Genomic DNA, 20474 nt, shown 5'->3' with positions numbered 1-20474 from the left:
ACCCAAAGATAACACAAGGGTTAAGCCCCATTGTACCGAATTTGGTTGCAGTTCCACCAGAGTTCCACCGGGGGTGATCGCAGGCGAGTGCAAAATTAGTCTATGGAGCTAGACGGCTAAATTTGTCTCTTTCGCCTGATTGTTACATTTTACATTTAGTCATTTATTGTTGTTGAAAAATCTCAGATTTGATTGTAGTTTTTGCAAATTCAACATGGATTATAGGTCGAAAGTTGAATGAATGAGTACTTATGTCCTTTTCAATTTCTTACAGGGTGAGTCGTGATGAAGAAAGTGTTTTGTCCGTCTCTTCATAAACGGAGTGACTAAATTCAGTGGAGTTCTGGATTTTAATAAGTATTATCAATCTGCAGATTGGGAGAGAAAACCAGACCCCTGACAATAAAATGACAACACCAGGCTTAGGTCTCAATCATGTCTCTCTCCGCTCTGAAGGCCGGAGGACCATCTTTTATAGGGCACAAGAATGTAAACATAGATTGTGACAGTCAGGCAGTAATGACATTACAACAGTCTCAGAGAAAGATTCACTGCTCCCAACACATGACAACTCTCAGACTAGAGAGTTCATAGTTGGAGCTCTCCTTGTAGTCATGACAAGGAACGTTTAGCCAGTACTTACTCCTGACCCCGAACATCTATTAAACTTGACACATACACAATATACTCTCATTAATAGCAAGCTTACATGAGAACGTACTAACTAGTATCCAATACATAGTTCTATTGATTAGTGAATAATGTAAGCACACAGGAAATCCCAATTTCTTCCACAGTCGTTGCCCATAACACGCTAGCATTCTGCTAATGAATGCTGATTGGTTGGTGAAGGACTGGTTACGACCAGAGATCCCGCTTGATAGCATCCGAAGTGGAACCAGAATGTCAGAGCTTTCGGCGTGGTCTTTGAAACATTAGCAAACCAAAACTCTTTCTAGCACGTGTATTGACAGGGCAAGCCTAACTTGTCAGCTGTGTTGTCGATGCATCGAGAGAAAAAAAGGAAGTCTCAGTGCTTGTCGTAAATCAGTATCTCTGGCCGTACGATGTGCATGAAGTCATTTACATTTTAAAAGGCTTTTTATAACAAAAAAGCGACTTTTTAAAAATCCAAACACCCAGCAGTGTGTATTTTCTTTGCCTCCCCTTTCGAATGCAACATTCAAATTACTAGGCAAAAAAATATATCCTGAGAGAAGTGGATTTAGAGGGGTATAACTCCATAGACCTCCATTCATTCTGCACTCACCGGTGAGCGCCCTAATATGGAACCAGAGTGGAAATGCAACCACTACGTTACGTATGGCGAACATTATCACAAAATATAGTTTTTAAAGGATTAAAGTAACTGGTTAGAACCACATTTATTCCATAAACATAACCCATATAGTCATAAATGTAATGTGAAAAACAAATAAATATTCTCAGTATCCAATGTAGTTAAGGTACTTTCCACTGCATCATGCAAAATTCATTACATGTACAAAAGTCCCAGCTACAAAACCCAGTAAGGAAATACAGAACAACCTCTTGGCATGGTGAAGAGTAGACATGAGTCACAGAAATAGAGGAACCGGTGGAGAACGGAGGATTGTTTCAGGATATATGCAATCCTTCTAGGCAAACATGGTGGGATGTTTTTGGTTGTTTTGATTTATTTTACCATATAACACATGTTATAACAAGGAATTAATAGTTTGTTAGATTATTCCATATTCTACATGCTGGTGCCTGCAAAAATGTAAGACTTAAAATAAGTGGTGTAAGTTTAAACAAGTCTAACTATACTAAAGGTACAAAGTCTAACTAACTAGTACTAATACTAAGGGGAAAGGTATGTAAAATAAATATATATTATAAGTATAAAATAGCTATAATATACAATATATGTTACTCCCCTCAAGTTGAATCAAAGGCTGATGTCGTTCTCGGTTTCTAACAGACATTTATTGGACAGTAGTCTTCAACATGTCTTGTACATGCTAACTTTGTAGCTTTTAATGCCCCAACAATGCCGTCAGAACTAAGAAAGGAAATACATGAACTTCAATTAACCCTCTAAACGGTGTTTTACACAGAATAAACGAAATGTACATACAAAACGAAGACATGAAGTGCACATTCACGTACGAAACTACACTGAATTGGCTAATACACATTAACACAATCAAGTAACTTACACATGTTCACATAGAATCAATTAACACGACAAACACCTCATTGGCCTCTCCGACTCAAGAGGAATAAACCAGACCCCCACCCCTCGCCCCTCTGCTTGAAGCAACGGCCCCGGTGGATGTAGGTGGTATTGCATTTACGGTTAGGCATCCGGCTCTTCCGGTTGTTTTTATTCTATTAACGCTTGTCAATGGAGCGATCCCAGACCCTCTGTACAAATGAAATGTACGAGGGTCTGGTTAGGACCAGGCTACCAGGGGCCAGTTCTCCGTACGTCGCTAACTCAGTTAGCTGGATTTGATTGTTGACGATTTGTCATTATCTTGGATTGTTCGGTTCTTCGAAGCTCATCCTGGACTTGCTGTCATAGCAACAGGTCCGTAAGCTTAAACCTGCTCGGGAGCAGGTTTATTTTATGTAAACACGATTAGATTGAGGCTTTACAAGCAGAGGTGATACAGGAAGTCTGTCACAGACATGTCTTGTCCATTTTTACTACAGGAACCTGTTGCAGAAGATGCAAGAATAATTAGCAGAATTTAACATGAAACCGAATTAATTGCTCATTGCGTGATAGATAGGTAGGCTATGCGCAATACAGTATGCTAGCCTATACTTTTTGAGAGGATAGCCTATCTTTTTTTGTGAGGGTGTCATTTACATAATACATTTGTTGAAACCACATCATATGACATTAAAGATGATAAATGAAAATATGAAAGTATGAAAAAAACATAGGCCTAGCTTACTGTAATCAGCGATAAAACGCGTGGTCACTCCTCTACATTTAATTTGGTCTGCTACTTTTTCCCAGCCCTCTTTCTTGGATTTTGCAGACTTTGAGGTGTTCCCTGGCGTTCTGATAAAATCTTCAAATTCGGAGTAACCTTCGAGCAAGCTGTTGCTCTGTTGGCTCTGTTGCGGAAAAAACTGGGCGCTCATTTTGGCCACAGTGAGCAGCCATACACTTAAGTGAGCAGCCAATAGCAGCGTTGCTGATCAAGGTTTCTACTATCGATACATACCCCCTTTTAGACCAACGTATAACTCAATCCAGCTATACTAATCATAAACAAGTGTGTTCGAAGAACCGAATTAGCCAGATCATGATAAGCAAGATGATGTCATCTTGGATGTGTCATTTGATCTCGGATGTAATAAGCGACGTACGGAGAACGGGCCCCTGTACTGTGCCTCACTTTAGATACTAGTACCTGCTCAATGAATGCTTTATTAGAATGATCGTAGATAACATTAGGTGTATTCGACTTCATATTGAAGCAGTGAATGCGGCGCTGCATGAAGTCGAACTTAGCCTACCTAAAGACTAACCAAACGACTAACCTAACTGCAACCAAACGAATCTTCTGACGTCATTAACCACGTGTTTCTGGTTAAACTACGCGGTAAACTGCTCAGGGAGTTCCTAGCTTTGAGTAGGCCCATCTCCGCCAAGCATAGAGCAAACATTTCCGCTGTGACATTAATGATTGATGAAGATGATTGGGTGTGGATTTTGGTGTAAAAATGTTGCTAATATTTCCTTTTAGTAATTATAACTCTCAGTTTATGATTACTGAAGGGAAAGGTGGAGGGGTCGGTAAATCCCACGCACGCGCAGTAGATTTCAGTTTAGCTCGCGAAAGTCACATCCCAGATGAGTGCAGCGACTAGCAGGAGGCGTGCCTCAAAATTAGCATGTGTCCTGCTACAAATACCGGGTAACCAACCACCTTGCTCACCAGTCGTTTTTGAGAAGCAACGATATTTGACAATGCCTGAGCCAGCAAAGCCCGCGCCCAAGAAGGGCTCCAAGAAAGCCGTTTCCAAGACCGCCGTGAAGGGCGGCAAGAAGCGCAGAAAGTCCAGGAAGGAGAGCTACGCCATCTACGTGTACAAGGTACTGAAGCAGGTCCACCCCGACACCGGAATCTCCTCCAAGGCCATGGGAATCATGAATTCCTTCGTCAACGACATTTTCGAGCGTATCGCCGGAGAATCGTCTCGCCTGGCTCACTACAACAAGCGATCAACCATCACCTCCAGGGAGATCCAGACCGCTGTCCGCCTTCTGCTCCCCGGTGAGCTGGCCAAGCACGCCGTCTCCGAGGGCACCAAGGCCGTGACCAAGTACACCAGCTCCAAGTAAACGGGCGTCCCTTCACATTCACCCCAAAGGCTCTTTTAAGAGCCACCCACTGGTCTCTAACATTGAGGAAAGTCCATTGCATTTGCTCGATTGTTTTCCTGTATTATACATGAACCAACTATTAACCTTCGTGATCAAGGACAGGCAATTTACTCTTAATATACAGCCGAAAACGTATATTACCGACACCACCTTTTTAAGCGACATATAACTGCTTAGATAATGATTTCCCCCAGAATGAGTCATGAAAGTGGACCATTCCTGAATAGGCACCGATTATGGAGTTGACTAGGGATAATTGCCTTGTCATTTGTCATGATTCCGTGTGCGTCAGTCTATTTGCTGATTTGGCGTTTTTGCCCAAAGCCACTTAAGAATGGAGCATATGAAAGTAGGCTGCTGCAGAACACCATGGATCATAAATGCAGTTAAGTCTTTCTGTGGTCAGTCAAACTAATAGGCTGTATTGACTAGCCACATCTTAGCTACCAGGCGCGGTGAACAAACCAACCAGATACGACAGAGCAAACAATGTGTCAATAACTTAAGCACAGCGCAACAATAACATCTCGATAACAATAATGTATGATGAACACAAATACTATACCACAGTGCAATACTAAACATATCGATTCCTCAACAATCTTAACAACGTCCTCTTTACAGTATGTGCCTGTTTAGCCCAGGTTAATATGGACGACAGGGCCTAAGTGAATGAGATATAAATGATCGATACATTTGCTTATCATAGATCGTTCTTTCAACTTATGTAAATATTCAATAAGTGCATACAATGGCTGTTGTTTTTTTTTTAAATTAGTAATCATGTGCCGTTGGCAACACTGTTTAGTTGCAGCTGTGTAGTTCCTCTCGTGGCTGCAATGTCATCGGGCGCGCGACTTCAGCGTCCTATTGAAAGGCGCGAATGGAGAGAGACTCAACGGAGAGAGGAAACTATCTAAAAACAAGTACAATGAAGTTTAGGGTTGAAGTTGAATGAAACTAACTTAACAAACAGTAGACAAAATGAAAACCGATAGGATGGAAACGACTTCCGAATTGGATAAGAGTGTCTGCTAAATGACTAAATGGATATCCTGGTTGGTTCTAGCTGTTGAAGACTATCAAAGGTCAACTCTTCATTTTTCTTATCAGCGGCTTGTCATCTGCAGCATCTTTGCTGTCTGTTTTTGAAACCTCATTAAAATAGATTGTTTGAATTGTATTTTTGTGTGTAAAACACAGTGAAAGCTGAGGAGAAGAGAGAAGATGAAAGCAGAGTACAATAGAGTGGAGTCCTCATGAAGTGCTTAGCCTATCAATGATGCAAACTTTTGTTTTCGGACACAGTGAAAGGAGAGGAGAGTGGAATATTTAAGCCTAAAACAGAGTAGGTGAAAACAGAGTACAATATTGTACAGAGTATAGTAGAAAAACTCAGGAACTGAAACTGAACTTTGGTCCAGTAGAAGCTGAAGTTGAGACTGTTAATATTGTAACGACCCTGTGTTATAGTTCTTGTTTTATTGTTTTCATGCATTCAGAGTCCAGGGCAGACAGTAAGGTTGGGGGGATGTTGGGTAATCCCGCGGGGTTTGGGAAGTTATAAATAAGAGCTACTGTCTTGATATCTCTCTCAGTTTTGGCTTGGGAACTGGCAAAGACTTGTATGAGTTTCATTGTACTGTTCGTTGCTAGCGGTAAGGATTTAGCGGCGTGGGCTGTGGCCAGAACAACAGCCCAGTTGGATAAATAAAGACATATAAATGTGGACATCTAAGTCAACCACACAGGATTCGACACTGCAGAGACTCATTGAAACCATACAACAAGGTTGGCCAAATGACAAGTCAAAGACAGCGAAATCAGACCATAGTTTTCATTTCAGGATGAACGGACTCACCCAGACGGAATAGTGTTTTGGGGTGAACGTGTCGTCATACCTGATGCGCTAAGGAGAGACATCACACGCTCAGTACACTCCTTTCATCTTGGGGTGGAAGGATGCCTACGAAGGGCCAGCTAGAGTGCGTATACTAGCTAAGCATGAATGACCAGATCAAGATCTGTGGGTCAGATGGCTGAGCGGTTAGGGAATCGGGCTATTAATCAGAAGGTACTTGGGAAAGGCACTTCACCCTATACTTCTACCTCGGGGGAATGTCCCTGTACTTACTGTAAGTCGCTCTGGATAAGAGCGTCTGCTAAATGTTTGGGGGGACTAATGAAAAATAAGGTGAGAAAAGCACATGTTTTAGTAATGTGTGTAGTTATACGTTTAAGACTGAAATAGGAAAGGCAGTACAACCGAATCTGTGTAACTTTACAAAAAAGTGTTCTGTGATTTGATTTCTGCAAACATGAGTGAATGTTAACAAGGAATATCACTCCAGTTAAGTTGTGCAGAGGGTTCGTTTTTTACAGTAACAGTAATGGGTTCTGTCATTCAGAGATTATTTGTATTGTGTGCATTTTTTCACAGTTCATTAAGAGTAAAACAGTTTCAGAAAGAGAAAGATAAAGGCTGGATGTAGCAATAGTAATTGTGTCCACACGGACCTGTTTTCAGTGTGACACCGTCAGTGAGAATGACACATGAGATCGTATGTGAGACACGTGCGAGTACGTTAATAAATCATAGTAGTTCTGTAGTCCTCTGCATATATGTCTATGGTCCCCTGTATGAGAACAGGAACATAATAAAACACAGAGGAAGAAGTTACAATCGCGTTGGTTTGTGTTAGCTGTTCTTGGATCCTTCACGCTGCCGAGTTCGACAGTTCCCTGCCCACCAGAGATTGAACCAGAGCTCCAGCGACGAGTGAAAACATGGGAAGATTTTAGGTGAAGTAACCTAAGTTTGTGTCGTTTACTGGCAAGTTTTTAATTTCATCCCATGGCAAACCTGTTCACAATGTCTATATTGACGTATATCGACTCCATGAAAGGTATGTTCCTACCTACATCCATGTGCTGATAAGTAAATGTTAACACTTTCTTGTATTTCAGCCTATTATCAGATACAACACAATTAACTTTTCATGTCAAATGTTCTTACTGCAGCTACAAACTCCAACCTGCCAGTAGTATTGAGGTCCGAAGGGCTGCTGAGGCACAGGCAGCAGCAATATTTATGGAGAGCCAAAAGGTATGGAATGCCGTTTGATTCAAAATTTAATGTATAAATAGGTAAATCAATAGGTATATAAATAGGTAAATACATAAATAAATATGGCTATGAAATAAAAGAAAAAAAGATGGCAATAAATCGGGAGTCAGGTGGCTGAGCGGGAATCGGGCTAGTAATCTGAAGGTTGCTGGGTCGATTCCCGGCCGTGCAAAATTACGTTGTGTCCTTGGGCAAGGCACTTCACCCTACTTGCCTCGGGGGAATGTCCCTATACTTACTGTAAGTCGCTCTGGATAAGAGTGTCTGCTAAATGTAATGTAATAGATATAGCATAATGTAAATATAGCGCTGAATCCATTTATCTAAATAAATAAATACGTGTACTTATTTCAAAATGACGTTTTTCAAAAGACATTTGTGTTTCATGGGACTTTAATTTCCTATTGCCACATTTATTTCTGTGCTGTATTTATTTCCAATCCTACATTCAAATGAGACAGGTGTGGTTATCCTCAGACCAAAGCAACTGCACTAGGTCATAGGCAGACCGTGTGGGGTACCTGGAGAAAAACAAGCTGTAGTGCAGATGTTGGTATTTACATTTATTCATTTAGCAGACACTTTTATTCAAAGCGACTTCCAAGAGAGAGCTTTACAAAAGTGCATAGGTAAATTATCATAAACAACGAGATAGCCCCAAAACATTGTGGGCAGCCAAAACATGAAGCATACATTGTTAAAAGTAAATGAGTGCCAATGGGAAGAAACATAAGAGCATGTAGTCAAACAAGTTACAATTAAGCGACATGAACCTCAAAAAGTGCAGGAGAGTACCTGTAGGAAAGCAAGCAACATTAATATAATTATCAGCAAGTACAATAAGTTAAATCATTTACAACTAACCAACAAGAGCAACAAGTCCCTCAATAACAGTCATTGTGTTCCTGGAGGAAACTAGCATCAGGTCCAGCACGTCATTCCTAAGTACCGTTGTACTCCTGGAACAAGTGCGTATTTTGCCTTTTCTTGAAGGTGAGGAGACAGTCAGTGTCTCTGATGGAGGTGGGGAGATGATTCCACCATTGGGGGGCCAGACAGGAGAAGAGCTTGAAGACCGTAGGTGGTGGGTGGGGGGTGTAAGGCTGGAGGAGAGACTGGATGTAGTCGGGTGCAGTCCCATTCACGGCTCGGAAGGTCAGTACCAGGGTCTTGAATCTGATACGGGCCATGATGGGAAGCCAGTGGAGGGAGATGAGGAGCAGGGTAACATGGGAGTGTCTGGGTAGATTCAAGAACAGGCGGGCTGCTGCTGTCTGAATCCTCTGGAGAGGGCGGGTTGCTCATGCTGGGAGACCCGCGATCATGTCTATGTTCTGTTCATTTTGAAATAAGTACATTTATTTATATCGGTAAATGGATTCAGCTATATATTTCTATAATGCTATATTTATTGCCTTTTTTTTTTTCTTTCACGGTTCATTTCATAGCCATATTTATTTATATATTTACCTTTTTATTTACCTTTTTATTTATTTAATTTTGAATCAAATTTGCGTTCCATAAAATGGAGGGTGTGGCACATCACATGGCCCATAACAGTTTTCTGGCCAACCAGCATTACCGAATGCGATTGCCAAAGGTTACAGTGGACAGAGCTCTAATGCTTGAATCCTTGATTGAGTAAGCATCTTCATTTTACACAAAACAACACGTTAATTAAATCTCACAATTGTTTACCAAGTTGTCCTCATTTGTCTCATTGTAATCCTTATTTTCTTTAATCTTTAAAGCACTTCAGAGACCTGCCCTCCACAAAGTAAGGACGACCAGCCTTCCGAGCCTACCGAAAAATACTTTTCTACCTTCAATTAAGTTAAAGGTAGAAAACTTAGTAGTAGTAACTTTTCTATTGTTCAATTAAGTTTCAAACAAAATTATAGAAAATTCTATAATTTCACAGATCTTAACGTTTTCAAAATTGTGTCAAAAAATCTCAAATATACACCAGATTATTCTAATAATGTCTGGCCTACTGCCATATACAAAAGAAAAAATATTTGGAATTCTACATACGGCTGACGTGAGGTGAACATAATATTATTGAACAATGTGAATTTTCTGTTCACTTTCTGTGTACGTAATACAGTAAAAGTATGATATCAGTTATATTGTTTGTTTGTTATCGCTCTGGATAAGAGCGTCTGCTAAAAAAAAAATGACTAAATGTTATTACTCAAGTTTATTTTCAAGTTTGCAGGTAGAATGTTTCTGACGTGTATGACTGGTAGAATTTACGTAATCCATCAAAGAAACTGTAGACTCATTTCTAGACTGTTGAAAATTATTATAAATACATTAGAATAAATCATAATTTGTAATAGGGAAATCCCATATGCGGGATGCTCAATTTAGATTAAGGATGTGACCATTTACTAACAACTACACACAGGAGGAAAATGTTAATAGAAAATGCTTAGTTTATTGAGATATAACACGCAGTGTTTTATAACCTACAACAAAAAGGGTAGATAAAATGGAAGATGGAGAGAGAAGACGGCCGGTTGGTGGAGGTGCCTGAGAAAGAAGAGCTGGAGCAGAGGGAGGACGGGAGAGGGACTACAGTGATTATCATCAACAATGAAGATCTGAAGAAAAGCGATACCGAAAAATCGAGGTCCTCCATCGCCAAAAATAGTTCAAATTACAATTATGAGCCTGTCTTAGCTATCTAGTCTGAAGTGTCTCAGCCAGGTGCTTATCAGATGTCAAATAAATAATAATATGTACAAGGACGTCTACATATCTCTGCTAAATGAATAAAACTTAAAATATAAATGTTAAAGAATGTATAATACATTACAACACATATTCTAGAACTGTAATCACCAGCTGCATATCAGGCACGGCACTAACTATGATCCCAGTTATTAATATGTGTGGCATTTTAATCACTGAATGCATCACGGGCACTGTGCACGAGTGAATATAACAACAGGATTTATGAAGGAGGCATGTCTTAAAGTTATGTATTGTGCTTATTAAAGTTATGCATTGTGCTTATTAAAGTTATGAAACTTAGAAGTGTGCTCAGGCTTAAACATTGGGTCTCACACTGAGTGTGGGAAGCAGGCTGTTCTTTGTGTCTCTATCTCTTCATTTTCAGAAACAACCTTGAAACCGGGTGGAGACGGCACCCGAGCAGGTGGGACGCGGAGGCAAGAACAACTCCCTGATGCACGAGAGAACAAGCTCAACCCTCTTTTCATCTTTCTGTTTTAATTGCACTGTATATTATATGCTGGGGAGGGAAAGATAGCCAGTTGGACTTCGTGAACCAGCCCAAACTCTGTTGCGGGTAGGGAAACGTAGACAGCCCCAGAGCTCTGTACTTGTTGATTTCCAACTGCTGCATTAAAGCTGATATTATCGGACCTCTGCGACTCCAGACCACTCTTTCTAGAACACAGATTTGTGTCATAGAATACCATCATTACTTATTGGAATAGACACAAAGATTTTGAATCCTTCAACTGGTGACCCCGACGCTGAAAAGAGGGAGTCCAGAGGGTTCCGGCCCGACCGACGGATCGGGGGAGAGACCCATACACCGGTGCGAGGAGACAGACGTAATCGTCAGAGGCCTCAACATAAAAAAAAAGGTAAGCAGACACCTGTTAATTCAAAGTACTGCTATTCGGAACTGAGAACCAAATTTAGACGATTACTATGTTTCATCGTACCTAGTCAAACCAACAGTGGTGGGAAATCAACCGTTTTTGTGTTTTGTCTTGTCCAAGGGGAGGTTAGAGTCCTCTCCAGGGGTTAGAGTCCCTAAATTCGTTGTCTTGTCCAAGGGGAGGTTAGAGTCCTCTCCAGGGGTTAGAGTCCCTAAATTCGTTGTCTTGTCCAAGGGGAGGTTAGAGTCCTCTCCAGGGGTTAGAGTCCCTAAATTCGTTGTCTTGTCCAAGGGGAGGTTAGAGTCCTCTCCAGGGGTTAGAGTCCCTAAATTCGTTGTCCTTGTCCAAGGGGAGGTTAGAGTCCTCTCCAGGGGTTAGAGTCCCTAAACTCGTTGTCTTGTCCAAGGGGAGGTTAGAGTCCTCTCCAGGGGTTAGAGTCCCTAAACTCGTTGTCCTTGTCCAAGGGGAGGTTAGAGTCCTCTCCAGGGGTTAGAGTCCCTAAATTCGTTGTCTTGTCCAAGGGGAGGTTGGAGTCCTCTCCAGGGGTTAGAGTCCCTAAATTCGTTGTCCTTGTCCAAGGGGAGGTTAGAGTCCTCTCCAGGGGTTAGAGTCCCTAAACTCGTTGTCCTTGTCCAAGGGGAGGTTAGAGTCCTCTCCAGGGGTTAGAGTCCCTAAATTCGTTGTCTTGTCCAAGGGGAGGTTAGAGTCCTCTCCAGGGGTTAGAGTCCCTAAATTCGTTGTCTTGTCCAAGGGGAGGTTAGAGTCCTCTCCAGGGGTTAGAGTCCCTAAATTCGTTGTCTTGTCCAAGGGGAGGTTAGAGTCCTCTCCAGGGGTTAGAGTCCCTAAATTCGTTGTCTTGTCCAAGGGGAGGTTAGAGTCCTCTCCAGGGGTTAGAGTCCCTAAACTTGTTGTATTGTCCAAGGGGAGGTTAGAGTCCTCTCCAGGGGTTAGAGTCCCTAAACTCGTTGTCTTGTCCAAGGGGAGGTTAGAGTCCTCTCCAGGGGTTAGAGTCCCTAAACTCGTCTTGTCCAAGGGGAGGTTAGAGTCCTCTCCAGGGGTTAGAGTCCCTAAACTCGTTGTCTTGTCCAAGGGGAGGTTAGAGTCCTCTCCAGGGGTTAGAGTCCCTAAACTCGTTGTCTTGTCCAAGGGGAGGTTAGAGTCCTCTCCAGGGGTTAGAGTCCCTAAACTCGTTGTCTTTGTCCAGAGGGAGGTTAGAGTCCTCTCCAAGGGTTAGAATCCCTGAACACTGTCTATTTGTGTGGAGTCAGATTGAGTTTAATAAAAATAGAGAGGAGTGTGGTGTGTTTTTTCCTTTGACCAAGAAGTTAAAGAAATCCCAAGGAGAGTTGGAGAAAGGTGGGGGCTAAAAGAGTCAGTTACGTCGAGATCTTACAAAGGTTATCCCAGAGGGTATACCCCTGGTTTATAAATAGGTTCTAATACAATTGGAAGAGTTATACTAGAGCAAAATTAAGTGAATAGACGGTAAACGCTAAACAGCTGTGTTGGTCAAAGAATGGTTTGAGGAAATGTATGTGAAAAATTATGAGGAAGCAATTGGAAAGTTACATAAAGGATTGGTTTAGAGAGGATCATGGAAGGTTATGAAATAAAACAAGAACGTTTTGTGGATGTGAAGAGATGATTGGTTTAAACACTGATGTTTTGAAGAGGAAACTATGAATATACTTTGAAGGTATATGGGATAACATTTTAAGTCAAAATAGTAAAATCTAGGGTTTTTAAGAGTTTTGATAAAGGTATTAGATGTAATTTGGTTAAAAATGAGAAAGAGAAAATAAATAAATGTACTTTTATTTGGAGTTTAATTATAATTTGGTTTTAAGTTTTATTTGAGAGTTTTATCAGAGCCTGGCATACTGTTTGGGATAAACAGTTAGGCTGTGATAATGTTGTATTATGAAGAGGGTTATTATAACATTAAGTTCTGAAATAATTTGGGAAGACTCATCAAGTCTGATAAATTGTGGTTATGATGGTTTGAGCTAATTGGCTCGTTTTGAACTGCAGCAAAACGAGTTATGAAGTTCTACCTATCTGACCTTTATAGAAAATATAGTTGGGAAAAATGTTTGGTTAATAGCTACATTAAGAACATGATTTGGTTTATATTTCATTTAAGAAGCATACGGATTCTGGTTTGGCATAATGAAAATTGCTTTGATCATATCTTTGATAAAAAGAGCTGTGATTTGGTAAAATAGAGAATCTAAAACAATATTGGTCTTAAACTTAACTGTTTTAAAAGACAGAAAAGGTTTTTTGGAGTGAAAGAAATTAGACTAACAGTTGATTTTCTAAAGAAGGGAACAAAGAAACAGATTGTCATTTCTAGGCATGACTAATAGGAGTTGAATATCAAATGATGATGTATGGTCTTATTAGATGCTGTTACATGTGTTTGCTCAACAATAAGAAAACTGAAGGGTCAATACTGCCTGGTAATTATAGATACAGTATGTTTACTATGTGAATTGAAGTCTTTCCCAGTCCTATACCAGATGCATAACACCATTTTGAATTGATTTATTGGAGATCATATGTAATACCACAACTTAAACCTTTCACATAGCATGATGAAGAGGCGAATCAAATGGTTAACCAATTTTATAAAAAATGCTAACTAGAAAAGAGATATCTTCTGCTAAATTCTGTTCCAGGTGAAGCAGTAAACCAAAGAGTGGAGGAGTCAAACGAGGAGATTGGGTATTGATTAAAGTTATCAATGAAAGGAGGGATCTTATGAAATCTTTAAAATATCCTGTCTAATTTCTGGTTTTTCTATTTGTTTCGAATTTATTTTATTTTATTACAATTCTAAAAGCTTGGCTGAAGTTGTATGTATGTGGTGAAGGGGGCCTGTGAGCATGTCCAGGTCTGCCGTGGATACATGGATGTCGAATGTCCACTCTGTGGAGTGACGGTGGGTTTTCCCCTATAACATCATTAGGGTTTTCCCACTGTGTCCAGTGTGTCCTCACCACTTGGCCATAACGCTGCATAGTCTCATCATTATTGTTGATTTGTATGCCAACATTGTGTAATCAGTAATGGGATATTTTTAAATTTGTGTTTGTTGTCACACCCTAAAAGGGTGTGAAAGGAGGGATTTATTTGAACTTTAAAAATATCCACTTTAAATCCTTAAATGGGTTCTTGATTTCAATATCTGTGTTTAATCATTGGTGTTCGACTGTTCGCATCTCATTTGACTCAGTTACTGCTTGATCATGGGAGATAAGGTGATGCTGGGACTGTAACTCTTTTCTGCTTCAGGACGAGTCAGACCGGCGGGTCTGACTACCTAACCCCTGTTCTAAGGCCCCATTCCCCTGGAGACCCTGTCCCCCCCCCTTTCTCACTGGATGATCTACCCCTTACCCTTGAAGACCCTGTCCCACCTGCCCCAATACATCATCAGATGTTCGGGAAAGCCTGTTGTACATTTATGGACAGGACCATTCAAGGTCATCGAGAGAACCTTGCACGCCCTAAGGGTGCTGGGGAAAGGAAGTATGTGGTACCACTGGAACATGTGTTGTGCTGCTCCAGAATCCAGTTGTACGTTGCAGGAGTTGGTGGAGAAGGGCCAGGAGGGCCAGTGAACCTTTTGCTATTGCTACGAATGTGAGAGTCCGGAAAAGAGGGTTACGACTAGGCCAAGAGTGATACTGCTTGACCACACTAGAATTGTACTGGACTAAGAAGGTTTCCGCTATTTTACTTAAGAGTGTGCTATATCAATATCAACATGACTGTTGCTGTATCCCATGTATCAGGTCCCTGTGTAACAGGATCATTGTCTCGGCTGAGGATAACCCGACGAAGGGGTTCCAAATGCCGTTGCTGGGGCTGGCTGACCAGGACGAGGAGGCGGTGGTTGGTCCGGGCTATGTTGATTGATCTCTGGTGTTTTCAGAGATCAAAAGAGGGATTAAAGAATGTATAATACATTACAACACATATTCTAGAACTGTAATCACCAGCTGCATATCAGGCACGGCACTAACTATGATCCCAGTTATTAATATGTGTGGCATTTTAATCACTGAATGCATCACGGGCACTGTGCACGAGTGAATATAACAACAGGATTTATGAAGGAGGCATGTCTTAAAGTTATGTATTGTGCTTATTAAAGTTATGCATTGTGCTTATTAAAGTTATGAAACTTAGAAGTGTGCTCAGGCTTAAACATTGGGTCTCACACTGAGTGTGGGAAGCAGGCTGTTCTTTGTGTCTCTATCTCTTCATTTTCAGAAACAACCTTGAAACCGGGTGGAGACGGCACCCGAGCAGGTGGGACGCGGAGGCAAGAACAACTCCCTGATGCACGAGAGAACAAGCTCAACCCTCTTTTCATCTTTCTGTTTTAATTGCACTGTATATTATATGCTGGGGAGGGAAAGATAGCCAGTTGGACTTCGTGAACCAGCCCAAACTCTGTTGCGGGTAGGGAAACGTAGACAGCCCCAGAGCTCTGTACTTGTTGATTTCCAACTGCTGCATTAAAGCTGATATTATCGGACCTCTGCGACTCCAGACCACTCTTTCTAGAACACAGATTTGTGTCATAGAATACCATCATTACTTATTGGAATAGACACAAAGATTTTGAATCCTTCAATGTGGACTCAAGTTCCCTCCCATTGCAACGCCCTCCGAGTAAAGAACTGGCCTCCTTCACGTCCGCTTACGCAAAATAAACATCTCGGTGCTAAACAAGCGAAACCATTCTCAACACTGTAGACCACGTAGCGGTACCGTCATGTCAGGTAGAGGCAAAGGAGGCAAAGGACTCGGAAAAGGAGGCGCCAAGCGTCATCGCAAGGTTCTCCGTGATAACATCCAGGGCATCACAAAGCCCGCCATCCGCCGCCTGGCTCGCCGCGGTGGCGTAAAACGTATTTCAGGCTTGATCTACGAAGAGACACGCGGTGTTTTGAAGGTATTCCTGGAGAACGTCATCCGGGATGCCGTTACCTACACCGAGCACGCTAAAAGGAAGACTGTGACCGCCATGGACGTGGTCTACGCTCTGAAGCGCCAGGGACGTACTCTTTACGGCTTCGGCGGTTAAATCAACATTAAGTAGACATATCGAGGTTCAACAGAAAGGCTCTTTTAAGAGTCACCCACATGTTAATGATCAGAGACATGTTACCATAATCCAGGTGTTCGGTGTCTGAATTGAGACGAGCCTTGTGAAGTGACTTGTATGTCTAGAATGTATCCTAGGTGAATAAAATACGATGAACAACGCTGGGTTGACTAGTGTAGTTTCGTCCCCCAGTTTTTGGCGCATTTAAACTCTGATTTAAATGTCTAGTCCAGTCTACGCTAGAAATCCATTTAAGTCTAATAAAGCACCAAATGTACTGAAATATACAGACTTTGACCGTTTGATTTGTATTTCGGTGGTCATTGCTTATCCGGAGCATTTGAGCAAATAGTATTGTAAAGGGCTTCATTATTCACGCTTCAACTGAGGCTACTTGGGCTATAGCATCTATAAATGGGTTAATTTAGCCGGACAGGGAGAGAGCGTTTTACCGAGATGCATTACATTTACATTTAGTCATTTAGCAGACGCTCTTATCCAGAGCGACTTACAGTAAGTACAGGGACATTCCCCCGAGGCAAGTAGGGTGAAGTGCCTTGCCCAAGGACACAACGTCAGTTGGCATGACCGGGAATCGAACTGGCAACCTTCGGATTACTAGCCCGATTCCCTCACCGCTCAGCCACCTGACTCCCTATTATTGCATCGGGTTCAAATCCCCGGGACTGTGCGTCACTTTAGATAGTAGCATCTGCTCAATGAATGCTTTATTAAAACTGTTGTAGATAACATTGACTCATCCCCGGATGCATGGGGGTTTCGTGTGGTACTGCAATTTAACGAAGCTTCTGACGTCAATAACCACGTGTTTCGGGTTAAACTAGGCTGTAAACTGCCCAGGGAGTTCGGCGTAAAGGCCGAATTATACTTCTCCGACTCCGTTATGGACGGACGGAGTCGGACGGATTGGTTGAATTTATAGTACTCCGAAGGCTGTGGGTGCTGAAAACAATTCACCGCCAGAAGATTAACTCTTGCTTCATTAACTCTGCTTCAAACCCCCACAAACTTTTCTCTACCTTCTCCACCCTTCTTAACCCACCTCCCCCACCCCCTCCCTCCACCCTGACAGCAGATGACTTCTCCTCCTTCTTTGAGAAAAAGTCGCCGACATTAGCAGTCGGTTCCCTAAACCCACCTTTCCTACCCTCTCACCCTCCATGACTGACCCAACTAAATGTCTAAACTCTTTTTCTCCCCTGTCTGAGGCAGAGATCTCTGACCTCATTCTCTCTCATCGCCCAACCTCCTGTCCCCTTGATCCTATACCCTCCCCTCTCTTTCAAACCATCTCCCCCTCCATCATAACTTTTCTTCTCCATGTCCTAAACTCCTCTCTCACCTCTGGCACCTTCCCCTCTGCCTTCAAACAGGCTAGAGTTACCCCTCTACTCAAAAAACCCTCCCTTAACCCTGCCGTTCTCCAGAACTACAGACCGGTATCACTGTTACCCTTCCTTTCAAAAACAATTGAACGTGCTGTATCTAACCAACTGTCTAACTTTCTCTCTCAGAACAACCTGCTTGACCCCAACCAATCGGGCTTCAAGACTGGCCACTCCACAGAGACTGCCCTCCTTTCAGTCACCACTGCCCTCCAGTCTGCCAGAGCGGCTTCCAGGTCATCCGTTATCATTCTGCTGGACCTTTCTGCAGCGTTTGATACGGTTAACCACCAGATCCTGCTCGCCAGACTTTCTGAGATGGGCATCACTGGCACTGCACTCCAGTGGATCTCATCCTACCTGTCGGGAAGATCCTACCAGGTTTCCTGGGGAGGCAAACTGTCGGGCCCTCGCCAGCTCTCCACTGGTGTCCCACAGGGCTCCGTCCTTGGACCCCTCCTCTTCTCTCTGTACACCACCTCACTTGGACCAATCATCACCTCCCATGGCTTCTCCTACCACTGCTACGCTGACGACACGCAGCTGTACCTGTCGTTCCCCCCGACCGATCCGGGGATCTCAGCTAGGATTGAGGCCTGCCTCACAGACATCTCCGCCTGGATGACCGAGCACCACCTCCAGCTGAACCTCGCCAAAACAGAACTTCTCATCATCCCGGCTAAACCCTCCATCTCCCACGATCTCTCAATCACCCTGGGATCTGCGACGGTGACCCCTTCATCCTCTGCCAGGAACCTTGGGGTTACCATGGACGACGAGCTCTCCCTCACGGCCCACATTGCTGCGGTCTCCCGGTCGTGTAGATTCACCCTCTACAACATCCGGAAGATCAGGAGATACCTGTCTGAGCACTCCACCCAGCTGCTAGTCCAAGCACTCGTCCTCTCCAAGTTGGACTATTGCAACTCTCTGCTCGCTGGTCTCCCAGCATGTGCAACCCGCCCTCTTCAGAGGATTCAGAACGCGGCGGCCCGCCTGGTCTACAATCTACCCAGACGCTCCCATGTTACCCCGCTCCTCATCTCTCTCCACTGGCTACCTATCATGGCCCGTATCAGATTCAAGACCCTGGTATTGACCTTCCGAGCAGTGAACGGGACTGCACCCGTCTACATCAAGTCTCTCCTGCAGCCTTACACCCCCACCCGCCACCTACGGTCTTCTTCAGACAACCGCCTGGTGGTCCCACCGCTCAAGACCGCCCGGTCCCAACACAAGCTCTTCTCCTGTCTGGCCCCCCAGTGGTGGAATCAACTCCCCACCTCCATCAGAGACACTGACTGTCTCTCCACCTTCAAGAAAAGGCTCAAGACGCACTTGTTCCGGGAGTACAACGGTACTTAGGAACGGTTCGCTTGACCCGATGTTAGTTTCCTCAAGGATCACAATGACTCTTGCTTAGAGACTTGTTGCTCTTGTGGTTAGTGGTAACTGATTTAAATTTTTGGTTCTCGCTGTGATATATTGTTTTATTACTGTTGCTTGCTTTTTTCCACAGGTACACTTGCACTTATAGCTGTTCATGTTGTTTGGTTGTGACTTGTTTAACTACATGCTCTTATGGTTCTTCCCTTTGGCACTTACTTTGGTTGTTCACAATGTGTGCTTCATGTTTTGGCTACTCGCGATGTTTTTTGGCTATCTTGTTGTTATGATCAGTGACCTATGCACTTTGTAAAGCTCTCTCTTGGAAGTCGCTTTGGATAAAAGCGTCTGCTAAATGAATAAATGTAAATGTAAATGTAGAAGAGTAGGTGGCGCAACGGGTTTTTGTAAGTCGTCCTCAAGTGTGTATTTACTGAGGTTATCAAGAAGTCGGAGCAAATGTACAAATTAGCCGTTTCATCAATAAAATACGCACATTTTCAGCAACTACACTGCCCATTTCTCGTCACATTTTAATTCAGATGCTGATTTACATGTACTGTTTAGCTGAAATATGAATTGTAAAAACTTGACGGACGGACGGACAGATGGATAGTCAGGAAAATCAGGAGGTGCACGTAGAGCTCTCCGAGGGGCTCGGAGAGGGCACGGAGAGGGAGTTCCTCGTCGGAGAGGGCGTTCCCTGTGTCCGTCTCGTAAAAACGGAGAAGTATAAATCGGCCTTAACATCCGAGCTTGATTCTTTGAAGTGTAAAAGGTACTTTGAAGTGTAAAATGTTTCAAATATTTCCTTTAAGTAATCATCAGTTTAGGGTTACTGAAGGGTAAGGGGAGTCGCTAAATCCCACGCACGCGCAGTATATTTCAGAATAGCTTGCAAAAGTCACTTCCCAACTGTGTGCAGCGACTAGTAGGAGACGTGCCTCAAAATTAGCATGTCTCCCGCTAGATATACCGGGTAACCAGCCAGCTCTTATCATTCGTGTCTGAGAAGCAACGATATCTGACAATGCCTGAACCAGCGAAGTCCGCGCCCAAAAAGGGCTCCAAGAAAGCAGTTTCCAAAACCGCGGCGAAGGGCGGTAAGAAACGCAGAAAGTCCAGGAAGGAGAGCTACGCCATCTACGTGTACAAGGTACTGAAGCAGGTCCACCCCGACACCGGAATCTCCTCCAAGGCCATGGGAATCATGAATTCCTTCGTCAACGACATTTTCGAGCGTATCGCCGGAGAGTCGTCTCGCCTGGCTCACTACAACAAGCGATCAACCATCACTTCCAGGGAGATCCAGACCGCTGTCCGCCTTCTGCTCCCCGGTGAGTTGGCCAAGCACGCCGTGTCCGAGGGTACCAAGGCCGTGACCAAGTACACCAGCTCTAAGTAA

General features: G+C 43.1%; 3 protein-coding genes and 1 long non-coding RNA gene across 4 annotated transcripts; all 4 read left to right on the top strand.

The window, feature by feature from the left end:
- The first annotated feature begins 3938 nt into the window (after nucleotides 1-3938).
- Nucleotides 3939-4348, top strand: LOC136943054 (histone H2B-like). Its single transcript, XM_067236199.1, has one exon. The coding sequence runs from the start codon at nucleotides 3974-3976 to the stop codon at nucleotides 4346-4348; it is 375 nt and encodes a 124-aa protein (XP_067092300.1). The 5' UTR covers nucleotides 3939-3973.
- Nucleotides 4349-7230: 2882 nt separating this feature from the next.
- LOC136942709 (uncharacterized) lies at nucleotides 7231-10451 on the top strand. Its single transcript, XR_010876635.1, has 4 exons — nucleotides 7231-7296; nucleotides 7412-7496; nucleotides 9269-9357; nucleotides 10002-10451. It is a non-coding gene; the product is annotated as an uncharacterized lncRNA (long non-coding RNA).
- Nucleotides 10452-15933: 5482 nt separating this feature from the next.
- Nucleotides 15934-16553, top strand: LOC136943447 (histone H4). Its single transcript, XM_067236773.1, has one exon. The coding sequence runs from the start codon at nucleotides 15945-15947 to the stop codon at nucleotides 16254-16256; it is 312 nt and encodes a 103-aa protein (XP_067092874.1). The 5' UTR covers nucleotides 15934-15944; the 3' UTR covers nucleotides 16257-16553.
- Nucleotides 16554-20099: 3546 nt separating this feature from the next.
- LOC136943079 (histone H2B) lies at nucleotides 20100-20474 on the top strand. Its single transcript, XM_067236246.1, has one exon. It carries the CDS (start codon nucleotides 20100-20102, stop codon nucleotides 20472-20474), a length of 375 nt encoding a protein of 124 aa, XP_067092347.1.

Source organism: Osmerus mordax, chromosome 5 (genome assembly GCF_038355195.1).
Source record: "Osmerus mordax isolate fOsmMor3 chromosome 5, fOsmMor3.pri, whole genome shotgun sequence".
In the NCBI taxonomy this organism is placed as follows: Eukaryota; Metazoa; Chordata; class Actinopteri; order Osmeriformes; family Osmeridae; genus Osmerus; species Osmerus mordax.
The sequence above is the reverse complement of the archived record's forward strand: the minus strand, read 5'-3'. Positions and strand labels throughout refer to the sequence as shown.